Source organism: Dysidea avara, chromosome 8, assembly GCF_963678975.1.
Source record: "Dysidea avara chromosome 8, odDysAvar1.4, whole genome shotgun sequence".
Lineage (NCBI taxonomy): Eukaryota > Metazoa > Porifera > Demospongiae > Dictyoceratida > Dysideidae > Dysidea > Dysidea avara.
Genome location: NC_089279.1, coordinates 21,354,534 through 21,373,355, shown reverse-complemented (window position 1 = coordinate 21,373,355; position 18,822 = coordinate 21,354,534). Strand labels below are relative to the sequence as shown.

At 37.1% G+C, this 18,822-nt stretch overlaps 1 protein-coding gene across 1 annotated transcript in view; it reads left to right on the top strand.

Annotated features, from left to right (window-relative positions):
• Positions 1 to 18,822, top strand: part of LOC136264649 (uncharacterized) — a 222,858-nt gene that overhangs the window by 70,678 nt on the left and 133,358 nt on the right. The window contains exons 19-26 of the mRNA XM_066059426.1: positions 2,909 to 3,250; positions 7,754 to 7,870; positions 7,919 to 8,149; positions 9,242 to 9,403; positions 10,172 to 10,335; positions 11,008 to 11,062; positions 12,815 to 12,937; positions 13,529 to 13,634. Of these exons, the coding sequence (XP_065915498.1) occupies positions 2,909 to 3,250; positions 7,754 to 7,870; positions 7,919 to 8,149; positions 9,242 to 9,403; positions 10,172 to 10,335; positions 11,008 to 11,062; positions 12,815 to 12,937; positions 13,529 to 13,634 (1,300 nt within the window). The remainder of the gene's footprint in view (positions 1 to 2,908; positions 3,251 to 7,753; positions 7,871 to 7,918; positions 8,150 to 9,241; positions 9,404 to 10,171; positions 10,336 to 11,007; positions 11,063 to 12,814; positions 12,938 to 13,528; positions 13,635 to 18,822) is intronic.

The following is an 18,822-nucleotide window of genomic DNA, read 5'->3' as shown; positions in this document are numbered from 1 at the left end:
GGGGCAAAGGTAAGTCCATCATGTATTGTAGCTGCTGTAAGGCATGTCTTGGGCCAAAGCAATGTCAGACAGTGAAGAAATAAAGCCCATAGCCTTAACCATAGTCGAGTTATGCTTGGCTGAAAGCATTAGTTAGTTGGTTAGCCAGCAAAAAAGGAGTATTTTTAAAAAATTCATGGAAAGGGTTTGGGTCACTCTGAAGACATTATGGGCTTGATTATACCACCTAACCAATACTGCCAAACTGTTGTGAAGGAAATATAAGGTTGGTTTTGGGTGATATTTTAAAGCAAGGAAGGTCAAACCTTAATGATCCCACTATACAGTTCTACTATACTGTATTGTACAGTACTGTATAGTAAAGTTCATGAAAATTTGGACTTTCTGGCCTAAAATACATATCACTTTAAAACCAGCCTCAGTTTCCTTCATACAGCTTGGTAATATTGATTAGGTATAATCAATCTCAAAAGGCCTGCAGAGTTTAAAAAAATTTATAACTGAATTTTCAACTAACTAACCGACTAACTGATGCTTTCAGCCAAGCATAACTTGACTATGGTAAAGGTCACAGGCTTGATTTCTTCACTGTTCAGTGACTTTTTGTCAACTGTAGCAGCTATATGATACATGAATCATGCACTCACCTTTGTCTTTCTTTTTGCCCTGTTTCTTTATCCATTACAATGTACTGTACTGTAGGTGTTGATTCACAGTAATGCAAGGTGGCTTAAATCCAACTACGACAATTGTTTGTAATTTCCATAGTGACTGGATTGATTGCAGAGGCACTTCTTATACTGTTCTTCATTTACAACTCTGTAACCCAACTACCATCCTAGGACGGGGATTGTATCCAAGGACCATTAGTCCTACTACCAGCATTAAAAGCTGAAAACAAAGCAGAATGGACACTTCACTTTTCAGTAACTGATAGTTGGGACATGCATTTAGTCACAGTTTCTGTACAGGTGCTTCTTTTGTTTTTAATGCTTTTAGCAAGCAGAGCATAGCTGAAAATGAAGCAGAATGGCTGCATCACTTTCCAGTAATTAATAGTCAGTGCATACGTTCAGTTGCTTAATTGATTTTTATAGTATGTCTATCCAGCACCATTCTTTCCTTTGATGCAGTATGTGTTGGTTCACTGGTCATCAATCATATTAAGAAATTTATAAATTTCATTATTGTTGTACTTTACAATGACCAGCACTGAAGGTCTGACAGCAACATGTGCTGCAGTCTTAGGATTACCTAACCTAATCACAAGGACTCAGACTTAAATGACTTATAGCTAATAAGGTGTAACAGAAAAGGGGCCGAAGTAAGGAAAAAACCCTCCAACTACAGGATTCGAACTGCAGGTCACCCAATGTCTAGTCAGGCCACACTCCAGGAGGGATGGATTTTCTTCCTTAAACCTAAAATATTTATTATTATTGATTTTAGTAGGGATCATGTGAAAAACAAAGCAATGAAACCAAGGGGTCATTTACACTTGCATGCAGCTATACTTAATCCTTACTTCAGTCATGGCTGTACTATGTACAGTATATGACTGAAATAAGGGCAACTATATACAGGTGTCTCTTGTGAATTGTGAGTGTTTGACTCTGAATGTGAATAGCATATAGCATGTATTGGGAAATTTGTCCAAAAGAACAGTTTTGTAAAGTCTGTCACATGCCTACATTTAAAAAATGCATATTTTGAATAACAACTCTCCGTTGTGTGTTGACAGTAATTAATTTAGTCAACCATCAAGGAAGTGTTTGAAGTCATGCATTATGTTGATAAACAACTTTGCATATCAATGATTAGTTATGCATTGTTCTTTAGATATGCATGGCAGTGTGAGACAATATGAGATTGATGGAATGTTAATATTAGTGCTGGGTGATATAGATTTTTCTTATGTCATATGTCATGGCAAAATTTATTCACGATATGAATATACGTCACGATATAAATTATGCATACCAATATTTTAACTTGAATGTTTATTCTCTTCTTTTTTTCAGATGTTTTTCAAGTATGTACTACTACACTGTACACAAAACACAGGAATAAGATCATTTATGAGCTAAATCATATGCACTTACACAGCTAGTTAAAGTGAGAATTAAAAGAAATGTTGATTTACAACATACTTAGCCTTCCTACAACTTAATCTGCAATACCTTCATCATCTTGATCTATTATGATATTTAAATTAGAGATTATCAGTTTACAATAACTACATGTAAGCTGGGAGGGGCATACTCCCCCAGGGAATTGTTTTAAAACAAATGCTTTGAAATGGCATCTGGAGGATTTTTACATACACAGTCTCTTTCTCCTTTCTTTTATAGCTTAGACCAAGCAGTACAATTAAAGCAATGGTTACTGACTGTTCTATCAGAGTATCACACTGACTGCTCTATTACTATTAGAGTATTTCGATCTTTTACAAATTCAAGTAGCTGAAAATTGGCGCTAGTTAATTACAATGGCTCTTTGAACTACTATTCTTCTCACTGGTCTGCATGTCGCAACCGTTGCACACAGATCTAAGTAAATGGTGCCTTCAAAATACCCCGTCAACAGTATGCCACACCATTGACGTGGGCGGGACATGGATGCAGCAGGGAGTAATAGCAAAACTTGAGATGCCATCTTACGAGCTCACGTTGTACTGCTTAGATCACGTGCGCTATATCACGATATAATTTCTAGCTATTGTATCACTATATAAAATAATTATGTCGTATGTTGGCTATATCGCCCAGCACTAGTTAATGTATAGCATACACTTAGTTTTAATCACAGCTTATTTAGTCTATGCAAAGAGTCTTATTCTCATTTTGTGGGGATTCCACTGTTGGGTGCATATTGTACGTTTATTGATTTAAATTTCTTTTACCAATAGGGAGATACACTGAAGAATGTTGGAAAGGAGTTACAGTGTATACTGGATACTGGCTACTATATTTTTGAATTAAATGTACAGCCAACTAAACTGAATGAAACTGTGCATCCTGATGATGATGATGGTGATGATGATGATGACTCACAGAGAAATTTTACGTGTTCATCCAACATGCTTTTGTATTTTAAACCAGCCGCACAACAATTATTGGAAAACAACCCTGTTCCATTGAAAACAATACAGTGGAACAAAAAACAAATTGATGATTTTGTTAGAAAATTAGGTTTTTTGGAAAAGCAAGATGTTGAACAAACTGTGAAACAATTTCAGCAGTTAAATGAGGTTAGCAAGCTAATCATAAATGATTATAGATTGTTTGTGCATCATGTATACTTTAATAACTTCTACTTTTTATCACTGGAACCATACTTCATTTTTAAATTAACAATTTTTGACTGTATTAGTTGTTAACTTTTTTGCTATAGCATAGCTATGTTGTATGCGTATGGCTGTCATGGCTTTATTAGAGTATCTTGATTTCCCTGATTGTCTCAAATGAGCTATGCAACATATTACTGGACGAAGTTTGCCATGTCTAGTTTTCTAAGCAGCTTATTGAATCTGTATCATTAAAGGCATGGTCACAACATGCTGTCATCATTAAGAGCATGGTGGTGTATTCTGATTGTTTAAGGGGTGTAGTCAGTCTGTACAGTTGTTTTATAAATGTGTATCTACTCCACTTACAGTCATTTAACACTTTAGTGACTTCTAAACATGCTCCTCTGAGAAAGTGTCAAAGCAAAAAGTCACTGTTTCTTTGCATAAAGAGACAGCCATGTACGTAAAAGCAAAGCGTAGATGGCAGACACTCATCGGAACCAGAAAAGGTACGTGCAACCAGGAGTTAGTTTGTTAGTATGGAATGAAATGGTGGGCGTGTTCTGCTTTATTTTGGCCTCTACTATTACGACTGTGGTCAGGCAGGCAGGCAGGCAGGCAGGCAGGCAGGCAGGCAGGCAGGCAGGCAGGCAGGCAGGCAGGCAGGCAGGCAGGCAGGCAGGCAGGCAGGCAGGCAGGCAGGCAGGCAGGCAGGCAGGCAGGCAGGCAGGCAGGCAGGCAGGCAGGCAGGCAGGCAGGCAGGCAGGCAGGCAGGCAGGCAGGCAGGCAGGCAGGCAGGCAGGCAGGCAGGCAGGCAGGCAGGCAGGCAGGCAGACAGGCAGGAAGTTTGGGTTTTAGCAATTTCTTTTTAATTCAATATCCCGCTATCTGTGAGTGTTTTCTTGTTGTTGTTTTTAATGCTGGATTTGAAGTTAGATACTGTAGTTCTGTAAATGTGATTTTTGTCATGTATGATGTTTCTATGATGACTTTTAACTTCAGCATTTTGGGTGGCACCCATTATTAGGGAGGAAGCTTACTAAATTACTAAATATTACTACTTTATTGTTTGATATGTACTGTTATCATTCTGTCACAATGCTGGGTATGCTTTCTGGTGCTCATGTTTCTGGAGCCCTGTAAACCCACATGTAGCAATCTGCTACTCTGAGACCACTCAGGCTTTGGTTGTATAAACTATATACTTGGCAGACAGTGGCTGATGCTTTCTGATACTGTCATGAGTGCTTGCAATAGGTATAGAGAGAACCTTCACTGGTCTGAAATTGAGTCTCCATTCTTGCTTCTAAAGGTAACCTTCCCAACTCCCTTTTGCAAAACCTGCCAGGAGTGCCTAAACTTTGGATGGTATAATTATTTTTACCATTAGAATTTGGTGAATTGGAAAAGAATGTAAATTGGAGAACATTTAGTTTGACAGATAGGAATGGGTGTACATTTAATTTGAAGAAACATTTTGTGATCACATGAGTGTATGGAGTCCTACAAAAGTGGTCGTTCATGGTCACCATATTTGTAAAAGTGTGGGGACACCGTTTATTGGCGAAGAATTATTTTGCCACCAGGAAAGTGGAAACACAAGTCTGTGGGTTTTCACCAATAAACGTGAACTTGCAAGGCACATATAGGCCTCCCTGCCATAAATCTGTCAAGTACTGCCTTGGTCCAGGTATAGTACAACGGATTTTCTCCTGAGTTCCAAAAAAATGTACTGCTAGCAGCAGAAAGCTTGCACGTCACATGGCCAGCAACCATAGATGGAAGATGAAACTGGCTTCAATACTGCCACTGCAAACAGGTGCTGTCAAATGTGGCAAGGCTTGTCAAGTGTTTTCTAATACCAAAAAAGAGAAAATTAGATGGTGAACATTGTGGCAGCAAAGAAACACATCCTACTAAAAAGCAAAAGGATGTCTTAGTTGCTCAATAGGTTATTTGTGTAGAAGATCTTGAACTGATGGAGAGTAGTGATGAACCAGATCCCTGGGTAAACTAAGTGCTTAGTATTGCAGACAGCGAAACAATTGTGAAAGGTTTACATAATGTATGTTAAATATTAATGCTGAATGATAAGCATATTAATTATGCTCAAGAGATTCTTAGGGCCAGTTCAAAGGTGCTGGTATTGTGGATTGCAGTATACGTTAACTTTCAGTAACCAAAGTAGTATGCTATCCAGCAATAAATACCTGCAGATCATCCACTGCAGGCAGAATCATTGGATTGTAGCATCGTCCATTAAATCTTATCCAGAAGTCACCATTTGTAATTCACTGTACAAATCAGCACATGAGCCGATGTTGGTTAAAATAAAGGAACTGTTTGGAGCGCACACCACTGTTAAGATAGCTGCTGGCAGCTCCAAACAAGAAGGTGTTGTGGGTTGTGGGCTATTTGCTATAGCCATTTGTGTTTCACTAAGCAACCATCAAAGTGTCTACAAAATTTCATGAGAACATATTTTATTAACTGTATTGAAAATTGTATGTTGAATTTCTTAATGTTTGATGAAACTTGATTCTATTTAGACATAAGTGCTGAACACTGAAAACAATACAACTACAACTATTATATGCAATGCTAAAACAGCAATACTGAAAGTGGTACTTTTATACTTCAATGGCATCCAGTATTCCAGGCTTTCTAAATCCATTCGTTACCATCTGTGGCCCTGTTTCCATCTCTTTCCAAGCTTCTATAATCCACTTGGCTCTAGGGATTTTCACCAATCTAAGGTTTACATCCACTTTTACATCCTTAACTGATGACACCTTCGCTGCTTACTTACTTCCTTAGTATACCATGATTGAAAATTAGTTCTAGGCAATCCTTCATGGGCTAGTGCAGTTGGCAGGAATCTGTATTGTTTAATGTTGTGAGCAGTGAGCAATGAAAAATTGCATCAGTGGTCTGCCCACGAAATCTGTCATAAATGGCAACTGCAGGGTGGTTGTATTGTAAGCCCAATTTTCTTTTACGGTTAACAAAAGGAATAATGATCTTCTCGAGGTATCGCTTCATGGTGTCCTCATTCAACCAATAATTGTTGGAATGCCAGATATCCCATCCAGCTGGAAACTTCACATTAGGATGACACCTTGTTGTTTTCCTTTATAGATCAGCTGGGGTGGGAGGTACTCCCCCTTGCATTGGCTGCCAACACTGCAGTAATTTTCTGTTTATTGTCCAAGTGTGCAATTGGTACTGCTTTAGCTCCTGCTTTGTGCATCGTCCAGTTCCCAGTAGAAATAATTAAAATCCCGGTTTGATTCCAGTTAAAAATTAGATCCTTTGGGATGCTTCTCATCACAGCAACTGCAGCAACTTAGCTACTAAAACACCTGCTTAACTTCATCAAATTCTGAAATCATAGTTTCCCTGCCATTGAACATTTTCTCTTCACATATCCCACACAATTTAATATAGACCTAGCCAAACTTTTGGTGATATTAATATGACCACCATAGAAATGCCCATCATGTTGCCTAAGCTTGGTCGCATCTCTTGCTGCAACTATACCTTCTGCTGCTTCCATCACCACAGTTGTATTAACAATGGTGCCTATCAATCTGAGAGACTCAATGTACTGTTGGACAGCAGCGTTCATTTCCTCACCAAGAATCAAGGGTCTTCTCTTCTCCTTTGTTTCAAGAGTGTCTATTGTCACTGCTTCCTTTGCTTTCTCCGGATCTTTAGACACTTCTTCACAAGCTACACTTAAATTAATGCATCTAAGTATTCTAACTTTAACCCCCATTGATTTGAATCTTCCACAGTGAACTTAAATGAACTGCAGTTTTAGTTGGGCCATGGTCTGCAGCATAATGTCCAATTTAAGCCCTCTGTTGTCCAGAGTACAAGTTGTACTTTCCCCTAGCTGTAGACTTGAGTCAGGACTTTGACAATTCCAATGCTTTGGCAACAGTTGATGACAGTAATTAGTGTTGACAGTGATTTTAATTTGGAAATTTATGCAGAGTTTGTCAAACCACTAAATTAAAATCACCACCAAATGTGCCATGCATATGGTAGTCTACATGAGTCATTCCCAAAATTTATTGACAGACTCATTTTATTAAAGGATTACTATATACTCATGGTATAATTTATAGTAATTAATATCAAGAGTTCATTATTTGTATTGGGGAGAGTATCTAACAGGAGTACATTCAGCACTACTGCAAGTAACACCTCAGGCTTCTCTTAGAAGAAAGGCTTGACCTTATTGATGCCAATCATCACCTATCAACAGTTCTCTGTCATCAGTAGAATCAGGCTAGAAGTGTAGGTATGATCAAAAGTGAACTTGCAGCACTGCTTTTGTACATATCATGCTGGCAGTTTGACACTCTCCCCCGTACAAATATTGCAAACTCTTGTTAATATTGTTAAAGGATTTTATGTACATAGCTAGTAATTTTATGCATATACTGATTTCTATAGATTGCTCAAGAATATTACAATACTTTATTAAAGTTGAGGGACCTTGGACATCCAGATTATTTAAATGAGAAAATAGAGTTACCTTGTTGTACCATATTTGAAGAAGCAGAAAGAATGGTATGTATTTTGTTTTTGTCTAATTATCAAACTGCTGTTTTTTTCCAGGTTTCTGATACAAATAATGTCCTGGATGAGTGGCAGAAAACAATTGAGAATCTGCATTGGGAATTTCGTAACTTGACCTTTTTTAGTATTTCTAAAGTGGCAATGCTTTATGAAGTTATTACTTCAGAAAACGTTTTAATGAGCAAACTAGTTCAAGGAATTGCTTTTTTGTTTCAAAATACCCGTGTGGCAATTGACAAACTTCATAATGCTATACAGAGTTTTATTACAGTACGTAATTGTATGAGCTAAGTAATTTTATTTCAGCTCTTACAAAAAGTTCATAATTTGTGTGTGTGTGTGTGTGTGTAGTAATGCACTCTTGCTTGTAAAATAGCAGTATGGTACATGTTTTAACTTTTTAACAAGGTGCATTTCACAGTGCATTGAATTAAACTTTTATCCAATTTCTGTAGGTACTGTATATAGGCTAGTTACTCATAATTTTTAAAATTAGCTCTCAAATCATTCATTTGTAAGATTTACATCATGCTACATACATTCTAAACTATCGTCAAATATTATAATTATGCACCAATACACTACTCCAGTGTATTATTAACAACACAATATTTTACACACTTTATGCTCCATCTATCTTCAAAGAGGGCATTTTTAAAGGTCGATTCCCCTCTACCTTTGATAGTTAACATACCAGATGTGAGCATCATTGCCCCATGCATTCCCAATCCACAAGCCATCCATTTATCTCTGTTATGTCTGTAATTAAAAAAAAAAGCAGGTAGCCATAGAACTTAAAATCTATACAGCCAATTACAAGTTAAAAGTTGTGAAATCCAAGGTTGCAGCCAATAAATGGCTATTGTTAATATTGATTTGGCAGAACAATAGGAACATCATTTCCCACTTTGATTCACAAATTGTTACTCCACCCTTCTTCATAGCTTTGCTGTTTTGATGTAGATATTGCATTTGCAAGGCCCATAGCAAACCATATACATATGGTGTAGTGTTTGTGACCATCGTATTCATGTGTGAATATGCACAGATTGGTGAGAATGAAAAGTATGTCACAAAAAGATGACCCAATACTCTGTTGCAACCATCAATTGTGTCATACAAGATCGTCTAGACTGAAAGTCATGTTGTTCCTTAGCAAACAAATCATTGGTTGTCATATGGCTTATTATGTTTTTTTCATGCATAATAAATTATAGATTTCAATATACGTACTGTAATAAACTATTATTTCAAAAGGTATGCATTACTACTGGGATGAAACAGTTTTGTACTTTTAGTTGTTTGTTAGTACACAAATACTGTACTTTGTAATGTATTATCATTTACCAAATTCTACTGCAGGAACACAGAGACAACATAGTGAATAGTGAAGATTTTGGATCAAATAAAAAACCGTTTGTTACTGTAGGGAAATTATTAGAAAACTTGTGTAAGAATGCATCTGTAGCACAGCACTATTTATGTAGCCGAAACGTTCTACCATGTGATACAGCTACAGTTTCTGTAAGTATTGAGTTAAGAGTTTATTCTGTACCAGCTTGTACTCAAATTACAATTATAAGTATTCCTTAATCACCGTACTCTTTTACTTGGTCCCATGTGTGTGTATATAAGTAAGAATTAGGGAATCTTACATGCTAGTAGGGATTGTTAAAATGAAAAGTATTTAAACAAGGAGGATTGTCACCTGATGTGCAAATTGAAGCCTTATTTAGCACTAACAGCCCTATAATGCAGCCAGTCTGGGATTAAATTTGTGCTTCAGGTGATGGTCCTCCTTGTTTAAACACCTGTTATTGTAAGTGAGTTGCAATTTGAATAACAGCCTAACAGGATAGGAAGTTTTAATATGCAGTGTTAATCACTATAGTCATATGAACTTTAATCGTGAATTGGTCCAATGATTGATGTATATGCTTGAAATGCACACGTACATATAGTATCTTTGATCAGGAATGTACATTTGTTAATTGCTGAACACTGATATTCTGTGAGGAGCCCAATTTATGATATGTTTTAGTTGTTAATGTATCATATTGTAAATGACAAAAGTTTGGTGTGGCTAAAGCTTGCCAAATTTGGAAAATCTACGGAACTTTATTGCCTATTACAGTAGCTATTTTATGTTCAATATTAACTGTATGGTAAATTCACCAATTTTTTTGTCTGCTTATCTCCTTCACATGCTGATTTTCCAAGCTTAAGTCATACCACACTTTTGTCATTTATGGTACGTGATTGTTTATTATAATTAATTTTTATTTAATGTAGCAATCTCAATTACACTATGTGCCTAACTACAACAATGAACAATTGATACGCCTTTTAATTGGAATATACAATGGAGTGCCAGAGTCCTATGAAGTACTTCATTGCAGTGAAACTACAGTTGAAGATGAATTAATTTTATTCTTGCGCAGAGCGTCACTTTTTAGGTATGTGAGTTTTTACCAGAGCAAATTTGTATTTTAAAACCAGGCATGTGTGGGCGAGTGCCTGGTTTACTGAAATTATTTTTGTAAAATGTGTGTGTACCTATCTGTGACTTGGAACTGTGACTTGTAGGGTGGCTATCTGTGACTTGTAGGGTGACTTGTAGTCTACAGAAACTATTTTGCTTAATGCTTAAAACAACCAGCATGTGAGAATTCAACACTTGATTAAGTCTGTATTAAATTTCAGTATAGGTATATAAGCTTTGTACTGAGGTGTTTTGTTTTTGCTGGTTTTGAAATAAGTGTGTAGTGACTCTTTGTGAATGACCTTTCCATAGGTAAAGTTTATGAACGACCTGGGAATATACGGCTGGCACATAAAATTTGGCAACATTTTAACAGTTTCATGATTCATAATTATTGACACGGACATTCTCGTATTACAATTTTAATTACAATCTTATACAAGTTATAGAGTGCAAATATTCTATTCCAATAGTGAAATATGACTTGGGTAGTTTGTGCCCAGGCCCAGTCACATTTATGGATATAGAATTAAATGTAGAGGCATAGTTGAGTAATTAATAAGGCTCTGTATGTTTCATGTTGTGTATAATTATGGTACTACTGTACATGTAAGTGGTACTATGCTGCATGATTTATTTCTTAAAGGAAGAAAAGGTTTACACTCTTAGGAGTGAACTTGCTGCACTACAAACTTCAAGAGGTTTGTGTGTTATGGATAAAGTATATATATATGTATGTATTGTGATATAATGTATAATGTAATCATTAGCCACAATAATGGTTCATAATAGGGACTGCAGTGGAATTTCCGCAAACCCCTAATAGAGCAGTCACCTAAAAACCACCTTAGAAAGCAGAATTGCTCATGAAACAACACTCAGAAGAGTTATTAGCGATCACTGAATAGTATCATTGCAGTAAAAATGGTCTAGGTGAAAATTGGGGACATTCAAAACTTACAAATTTTACGTCATTTTTTTATCACCATCATCATATTATTATTCTATTGTTTCACAGGCCTACAGAAAAATCTATCCATTTTAGGTGAAAAAACTATACAGCAATGCTTACTGGGTCCTTCTGCATGTCCTTGACCACTGTATAAACCCGTATTCCACAGATCATTATCCACTCTTGAGCTTGATAAATTTAAAAGTTCTTACAGCTAGTCATTACTACTTCTCCATATATTACAGAAACTATATACAGAAATTACAGAAAATATGTTTGTTGTGGTCACATTAGTTTGTTGTGGTCAAATACAGTGGTCACATTTAGTTTGTTCTAAAACTATTTAAAATAGTAAAATGGTTAAAAGCTATAGGTTAAACAGCACACTTTACTGCAAAGTAACAAAATTACATGTGACATGTGCCTTTTTGGCTTCTGATGAATGTCTTCCTTCTGCACCTTGCATTCACCTTTTGTCTCCCATCTTACTAGTTGTCATCTTCTTCATGCAAGGAAACATATCAAGGCATCAACTCACTGTATTCACACTTTCCTTACTGACTTGTACATAGACTTACTTCACAAGTCTATGAAATGCTCATGCTACTATGAGAGGGAGTACATTGCTGCACTTATAACAATTGGGCTCACTACATAAATAGAACATGACAATCATGCCCCTATGATTTATCAGGTGGGATAGCTCCTCACTTATAATTAGCAAAGAGATTGAGATATACTAACAAACTAGTCAACAGCCATGTGTGGTATTCCAATAAAGCAGTCACATGTGTTGATCATAGCTATGAAGTAAACAAATTAATTTTAAAATGAAATTGGGATCCAAGTAGTGAAGCAGCAAACATGGCAATATTGTGCAGAAAAATCCTTTCTTTGGTACTGACCAACTTGTAATAATAGCCTGTCAATGTAGGGATTTTCCTATGTAACTATGTTGTACTACTACAATTGTGTATTTTGTATTCACTACGTTTCATTGCTGGAATTTCTACTTCATTTCAAATATTACATTTTAAATGCATTATTATTATTATTGTTTTTGTATAGTATAATCATGATTAATGTATGTATTTTCTACCTTCAACCTCAACACCCTGACTTGGTCATGTTAGCACTTCAAGATAGCTTCATTCATACTGTAGTTTAATGTCCACCAAAAATCAAGAGTGTCAAGATCACAAACATTGACTTGTGAAATATATCAAACATTTGAAAGTCAGCAGTAACAGCTTTACAGTATTTACAGTCTCATTCATGTACATACAATAGGTTTCATAGCACTTCCACATATTGGTTGTGGTTTGGGTACATACCAAACATTTTAGTGTTGGCACTCATGCTTCAACTATCAGGGGCTGTAACTTGCTTACAAGGTGGTCATTGCAAAATCTGTACCATATGTAGTATGTATGTTTGTATCTGGTACATACTTAAAGTACATACCGATATGTATGGTTGAAGATTGTGATTTATGTTATAGCTTGTAGTACACTATCACTCATCACATGATGGAGCAACAGAGGCAGTAACTACTTTAACTTACATTGAAACAGCTGTTTCAATTTTACATGAAATGCCATGGGTTGATGTTCAACTACACAAGGTGCAGTTCATTTAGTTTACATCACATCTTTCTATTTACTTGACTTGTGTATATGACATATGTAAGTGCATATGGTAAGTCCACATACATACTAGGTACCTTGCAGCAGATAGATAGAGAACAACATATTAATATAATTTGTGTAGTACGTAATTTGAGACTGTATATCTGTGTGTGTGTCTGCAGTCAAGTGGTTAGATCACTAGACAGTTCAAAGTCTGATGCCTAGTTACTTTTGTTTTTTCCTTCATGGAGATCTGCTATTCAGAAAATGCTGTCTGTCCACGTTTAGGTACCACACCCTCACTAGTAATATTTCTGTGGTAGAGTATGTATAAGTTCTGCCCCCAGAGCATGAGTATAGTGCATAGGTGACCCAGACATCTGGTAGGCATAATTGTGATAATGATTGTAATTAAAAGGTTTTTCTATTATTTATACCTTTTTTAATAATTGCTCTGTAGTTCCAAATGTTCTTAGTTGATAATATATATAGCTACGTATCTAGATGACAGAATGTAATTACAAATTAAAATTAATTCACTAAATTACACCTCAAAACTAATTATGATGCATTTTTAATCATCTCAGGAAAATGGACCTACAACAGATTGGAAACATGCTAAAGGAATTTGTAGCAGAGTGGTTAATGTGAATAATGCCAATTTTAATCTCTATTTAGTATATGGATGTGCAGGTAATTAAAAGTGAGGTAGTGCACATAAATATCATCACACTTGAAAAGTGATTATTTGATCAAGAATGCATTGTGACTAAAGTATATGTAATGTATTTTCCCATATCAAAACATGGTTCTAAATATTCTATGGTGCAGTAGAAATGGGGAAGCCAGGGGGGCCACTCCCCACTTTCATTGGACAGTGCTTGTAACAAAAGATTGAGACACTCTAATAGAGCAGCCAACTACTCTAACAGGACAGTCACTTTAAAGCTACTTAATTTACAAAACATAGTGAAAATTGTTTTCCAATAAAAAAAATTAAATTTGTCTGGGGGTGAGCCCCCAGACCCCCATGAATAGTATTCATATCTGTTGTAGTGGGGGCTGACAAGGGAAGAGAGAGGGAACCTCTTGGAGCAGAGGGTATATGCTGCCCCCTCAAATATATTTGTGCACGTTTTATACCATGCAAATGCCATAAATAGGCTAGTTTCTATTTTTAGTATAGCGCACCTTACATTAGTTATGCAGTTACTTATTTCTGTGGTGTTCTTTTGTACATAATGTGAATTATGTGCTGTATGACTGTTGTGCACACATGCATTGTGCAATGTATCTTGCTTCATGACAAATGGCACATATTTGTATGTTACATCTGAATCTTGGTATGTATGTATTTGTAAATATATGTGCAAATTTTTCTATGTATTGCAAGAGATGAATGAAGGTCGCTGAATTTTACTATATTTGTAGAAGAAGTAGTAGCATCTCCAAGTTTTAAAGGATAACTTGTAATAGTTATACCATGGCCGCAAGGGATTTTGCTGATATATACACCCAAAACACGAGGGCCGCAGGCCCCGAGGGCTGCGGGTGTATATGTCAGCAAAATCCCAAGCAGCCATGGTACAGGTGATATATATCACTTGGGGCGCACTCACCTAATAGGTGAAAGAACTAACGAGAACTCATCCCATTTGTTTTATACAGTAGCATCTGAAGATCGATCGTGGTTTTAATAGCGTGGGCTAATAGCCATCAAAATGTTCTCCATACGTTAAAACGTAATTAATACGTTACTATGCTTCAACACACAATGTTAGAAAACTTGCGATTGTGGGATGGAGTTTACATTGTTATCATGTTTGTACTAAGTTAAGCCAACTAACTTCGCTATTGGGACAGTAAGTAAGTTATATTATATTAAGTTAAGTACTTAGGACTGTAAGTGACTAACCTATTTCAACGTAGCAGTAGTAGCTTTGCTGTTCCGTGGTCTGTTCAAAGGCTGATACGCTGTGGGTAGAAATACGCATCCACAATCGCCCAAACGATTATTTTATGCCTTCATTAACCTTTAGTAACAACCAACTACCTTATCTTAACAAATGTGCTAAGCTTAGTAACTACTACAAAAACGAGTCCCACAATACAAAGCTCTATGTCGCTCAATATAATGAGTCAAAGCGCATCGATTCTTTAAACTGGCTGGGTATCAAAGTCATTGGCAAACCACTTTCCCATGATATTGCCCAGGCAATATGCGAGTTAAACACCGAGCGGCTCCTTTGAACACTCACGCTAAAGTGATATATATATTGGTCATAACATTGTAATTTTCCCATACTTTATCTATGGGAGGAGAACAGTTTCCCTTCTGGGAAATCACTCTGATAATCTATACACGAATTCCAAAAAATTGTTATATCCCAATTTAACATGATTTGTTGTTGTGAATGTCAAAATTAACCTGTCCTAGTTTTAAAATGAAAGAGTATATAGATCATGAGATATGGCAATTTGAATTTGTAGTTTTCCTATACAGTACAGCTCAAAGGTAACGTCGTGAGTATACACATGCGAGTAATGCTTGCATCTTCTCGCGGGATCATTCTTTTGCAATGTACTGTACAATACTTGTGGAATATCGCGTGGATATGCACTAGCCGTGCAAGAAACTTGCCACACATGAGAACACTTGCTACTGAGTTTAGTAACTTCATACAACACTTAGATCACATAAACATTTGTGATCGGTCCCATAATTATGTTCGTGCAAGCCTAGCTAGCTAATTATACAGTAGAATGCAATAAACGCACGCCCCGGGCCCGCAGAACGCAATGGTGGAATATTTATGAAAACGAAAAAAAACCCGTAAATTCTAAAGCGCTTGTTTCACAATGAAAGAAAGTGATAACACCAAAAACCTTGGCAGCATCGTGATCCCAAAAGCAAGAGGAGTTCCAAAATCTTTGTTTCGTGTCAGTACTCTCAAGGAGACAGAAGATATCAGCATTAGTCTGCCTTGCGTTAGACAAGCTATCGCCTTTTCTCACGTTTGTTTGCCTTCACCGGTCCCCCGTGTACGTAGGAAAGGCCTGGAAGACAAAACTTACCCAGCAATGGATTTGCTTGTTGATGGAGAATTCAAGGGTGCAAGTTGCATCTTGGTAGAGGACTGCATTCATATGTTATGATCATATTATTAAACGTCTGTAGTTTATTGTCACTGTACAAATCGATTTTTTGCTGTTAGCACTTCGTAGGCCCTTTGTAGCACTGTAACTTCGAAATTTCTTGGCTTCTAGAGTTGAAACTTCGGTTGACCATTCCTTTAACTATCTAGATAAAGAAAATACGAATTAGAAAAATGCACTAACTGGGGTTCTGTGGCATTACTTGGCAACCAATCCATCTAGGTTTACGGGAGCTATACTGCTAGCTACAACACTGACTGTAGTCCGTGACAGAGTCAAGGTCAAGTCAGTAGCTAAGTTACCAAGTATTCAGTAGCTGCAACACAGGCATTGCAATAGGAGACTTTACAGCTGGCGGAACTGAGCCAGTGCCGCCTCCCAAGACCATAGGTGAGACCTGTTATCTGGTCTTGCGTGACGCTCTCGAGTAAAGTTAGCTATCGTGGGGCATTACTGTAGCCTTGCTGCATCCACACGGTTCACTCGAGCGCACGTCACGCGCGTCATGTGTGTACATGCGACGTTACCTGTGAGCTGTACTGTACATTAACTATGTGATTGCCCAGAAGGGGCAACTGTTGCCTCCACACATAGATTATGTTCTGAATTAGTGGTTTCTCTTGTGCTGTAGTGAACTGCTATTGCAACAGTGCTTCATCAGTAAGGTAAAACTAACCTGTCACAACGGTGTACACCCCTTACACTCCTGATTGGTCGGTGAACAATCCAATGCTTGGTGAATTGACTGAAGACCAGTCTTGATTGATTGACTAGACTGCAAATCCAAGTCACCACCTGGTCTAGGATTTTTTTCTGAATTCAGCATAGTTTTCAGGTTCAACTTTCTGACTCCCTGTGCCAGGGCTAACTTGTTGTCTCCCAGCAAGTCCCTAGAGGAGTAGTTGAACAATGATAATGATGGGGAAAACTACAAACTTTAAAATGTCATATATTATGACTTATACATGTTATCTTTTAAAACTTGGAGACATTACTTTAGACATCCGCCACCACAAATATTGTAGAATTCAGGCTGATAGAAGCAATAGTTAAAAATCCCTTATTATGAAGTTCATCAATTGTCACAATTCAGGTGCTAATCATGTGATTTCCATATATTATCAATCCACAGAAAATCAACAAGCAGTACTGTACGTAGCTATAACTATCAGTATTGTCACACTTAGCTACAGTAGGCATAAAACGTTCCAGTTTCACCAACATTATGTTCCGTTGCAATGGCAGGGATTGGTGTCCAAATGTCAGGGATGGTGGCAGAACGCTGCTTGAATGACACCTGAACATCATCAAAATGGCAGTGAAACACCTGCCTGTTACGGGCAGCTATACTGTACAGTGTGTAGCAGTTTTTGCTTCATTATATTTGTTCTGTGCAAAAATGCAATTTAGCTGTTATCAATGTAAATTTAATATCTGTTCTTATTCCACTTCACAAGTCTATGCCCAAGAAAGATATCTTCATGAGTCAGTCACCAGGAATGTAAGGAGGAAGCTAGCAATTGCATGTAGTATCAGTAATTAATAATTAAGACTTGTTGCAGCAGTAACACTAGCAGTAGTAGCAGAAAAGCAGCAGGGTTATTTGTCATGGTGTACTGCACAAGTGTAATGCCTCAAGGGTTTAGTTAATAACTAGTACAACCAGTTTAATTAAATAATCATAGCAGCTATTGACACTGACCATTGGTGTTAATAAGCATCACCAAAAGCTATTGACACTGATCGTCTGTGTCAGTAAGCACCACTAAAACCTATCAACACTGACCAAGCAAGTCAAGCATCAAACACACTATTTGTATGAAAGTAAGTTTTTGGTGAGTTTGAGACAAGCTAGGTTTGAAGGAGTAAAGTGACCATCCCCGCAAAGCCTGCTCGCCTTGAACTCACCAAAATCTTACCTTCATACAGAAAGTGAAAGGCATCATTATGCGTAACAGGCAAACTTCAGTGTTAGGGTTGGGTTGGGATAGGGGTGGTTCAGCCTTGGTTTCTTCTTTGCTGGTCTTCTTAAATATAGCATTCTTTTCGACTCACATTTATAAGGTAGAAAAGAAGAAAAGTCAGTAGCTGGTCCTGGTAATTGATTGGTTAGCGTGGTGGACTAGAGCATGGATGGTGGTCAGGGGTTGGGGATAGCTTTAGATGACACTGCAATTGGTGTCAATAGCCTTGGCCTAAAACAATTGATCACATGAGGAACAGCTGCAACCACCATAAGTCTTCAGTCTGGGTAGTGGAAAAGAGCGAGCAACAAGTTAGTTTTCAAAAATGGAAGCCAAGTCTTAGTTGCTACACCTTCTTATCTACTCCCTAAGTTAGCTCTCACCCTGCAAAAGAAGCAATAGTACACCAACAGTTATCCTGGTTAAACATTGTTAATAGTTGTATTAATAATTTGATGTGTACTCTACCTACAGACTTCCTGTTTTGTTAGCTTATAAGAGTTTCATCAGCATCAGTAATTAATTAACCTGTATACTCATAGTTTCATACAGAGAGGGAAGGCACAGTGAGCTATCTTACTCCTTTGCATATATGTGACCGGATTTTGGGAAAACATTCCAAATCGCACATTAGAAGTTTCGAGATAAACGATTTTTAAGAATTCAAGTCAGCATAACTTGCCAAGGATTGCAAACACGTGTATGAAATTTGCACATCAATCTATTGCCTTTCAGCCCACTTCCAGTACTTGTAGCTGCTT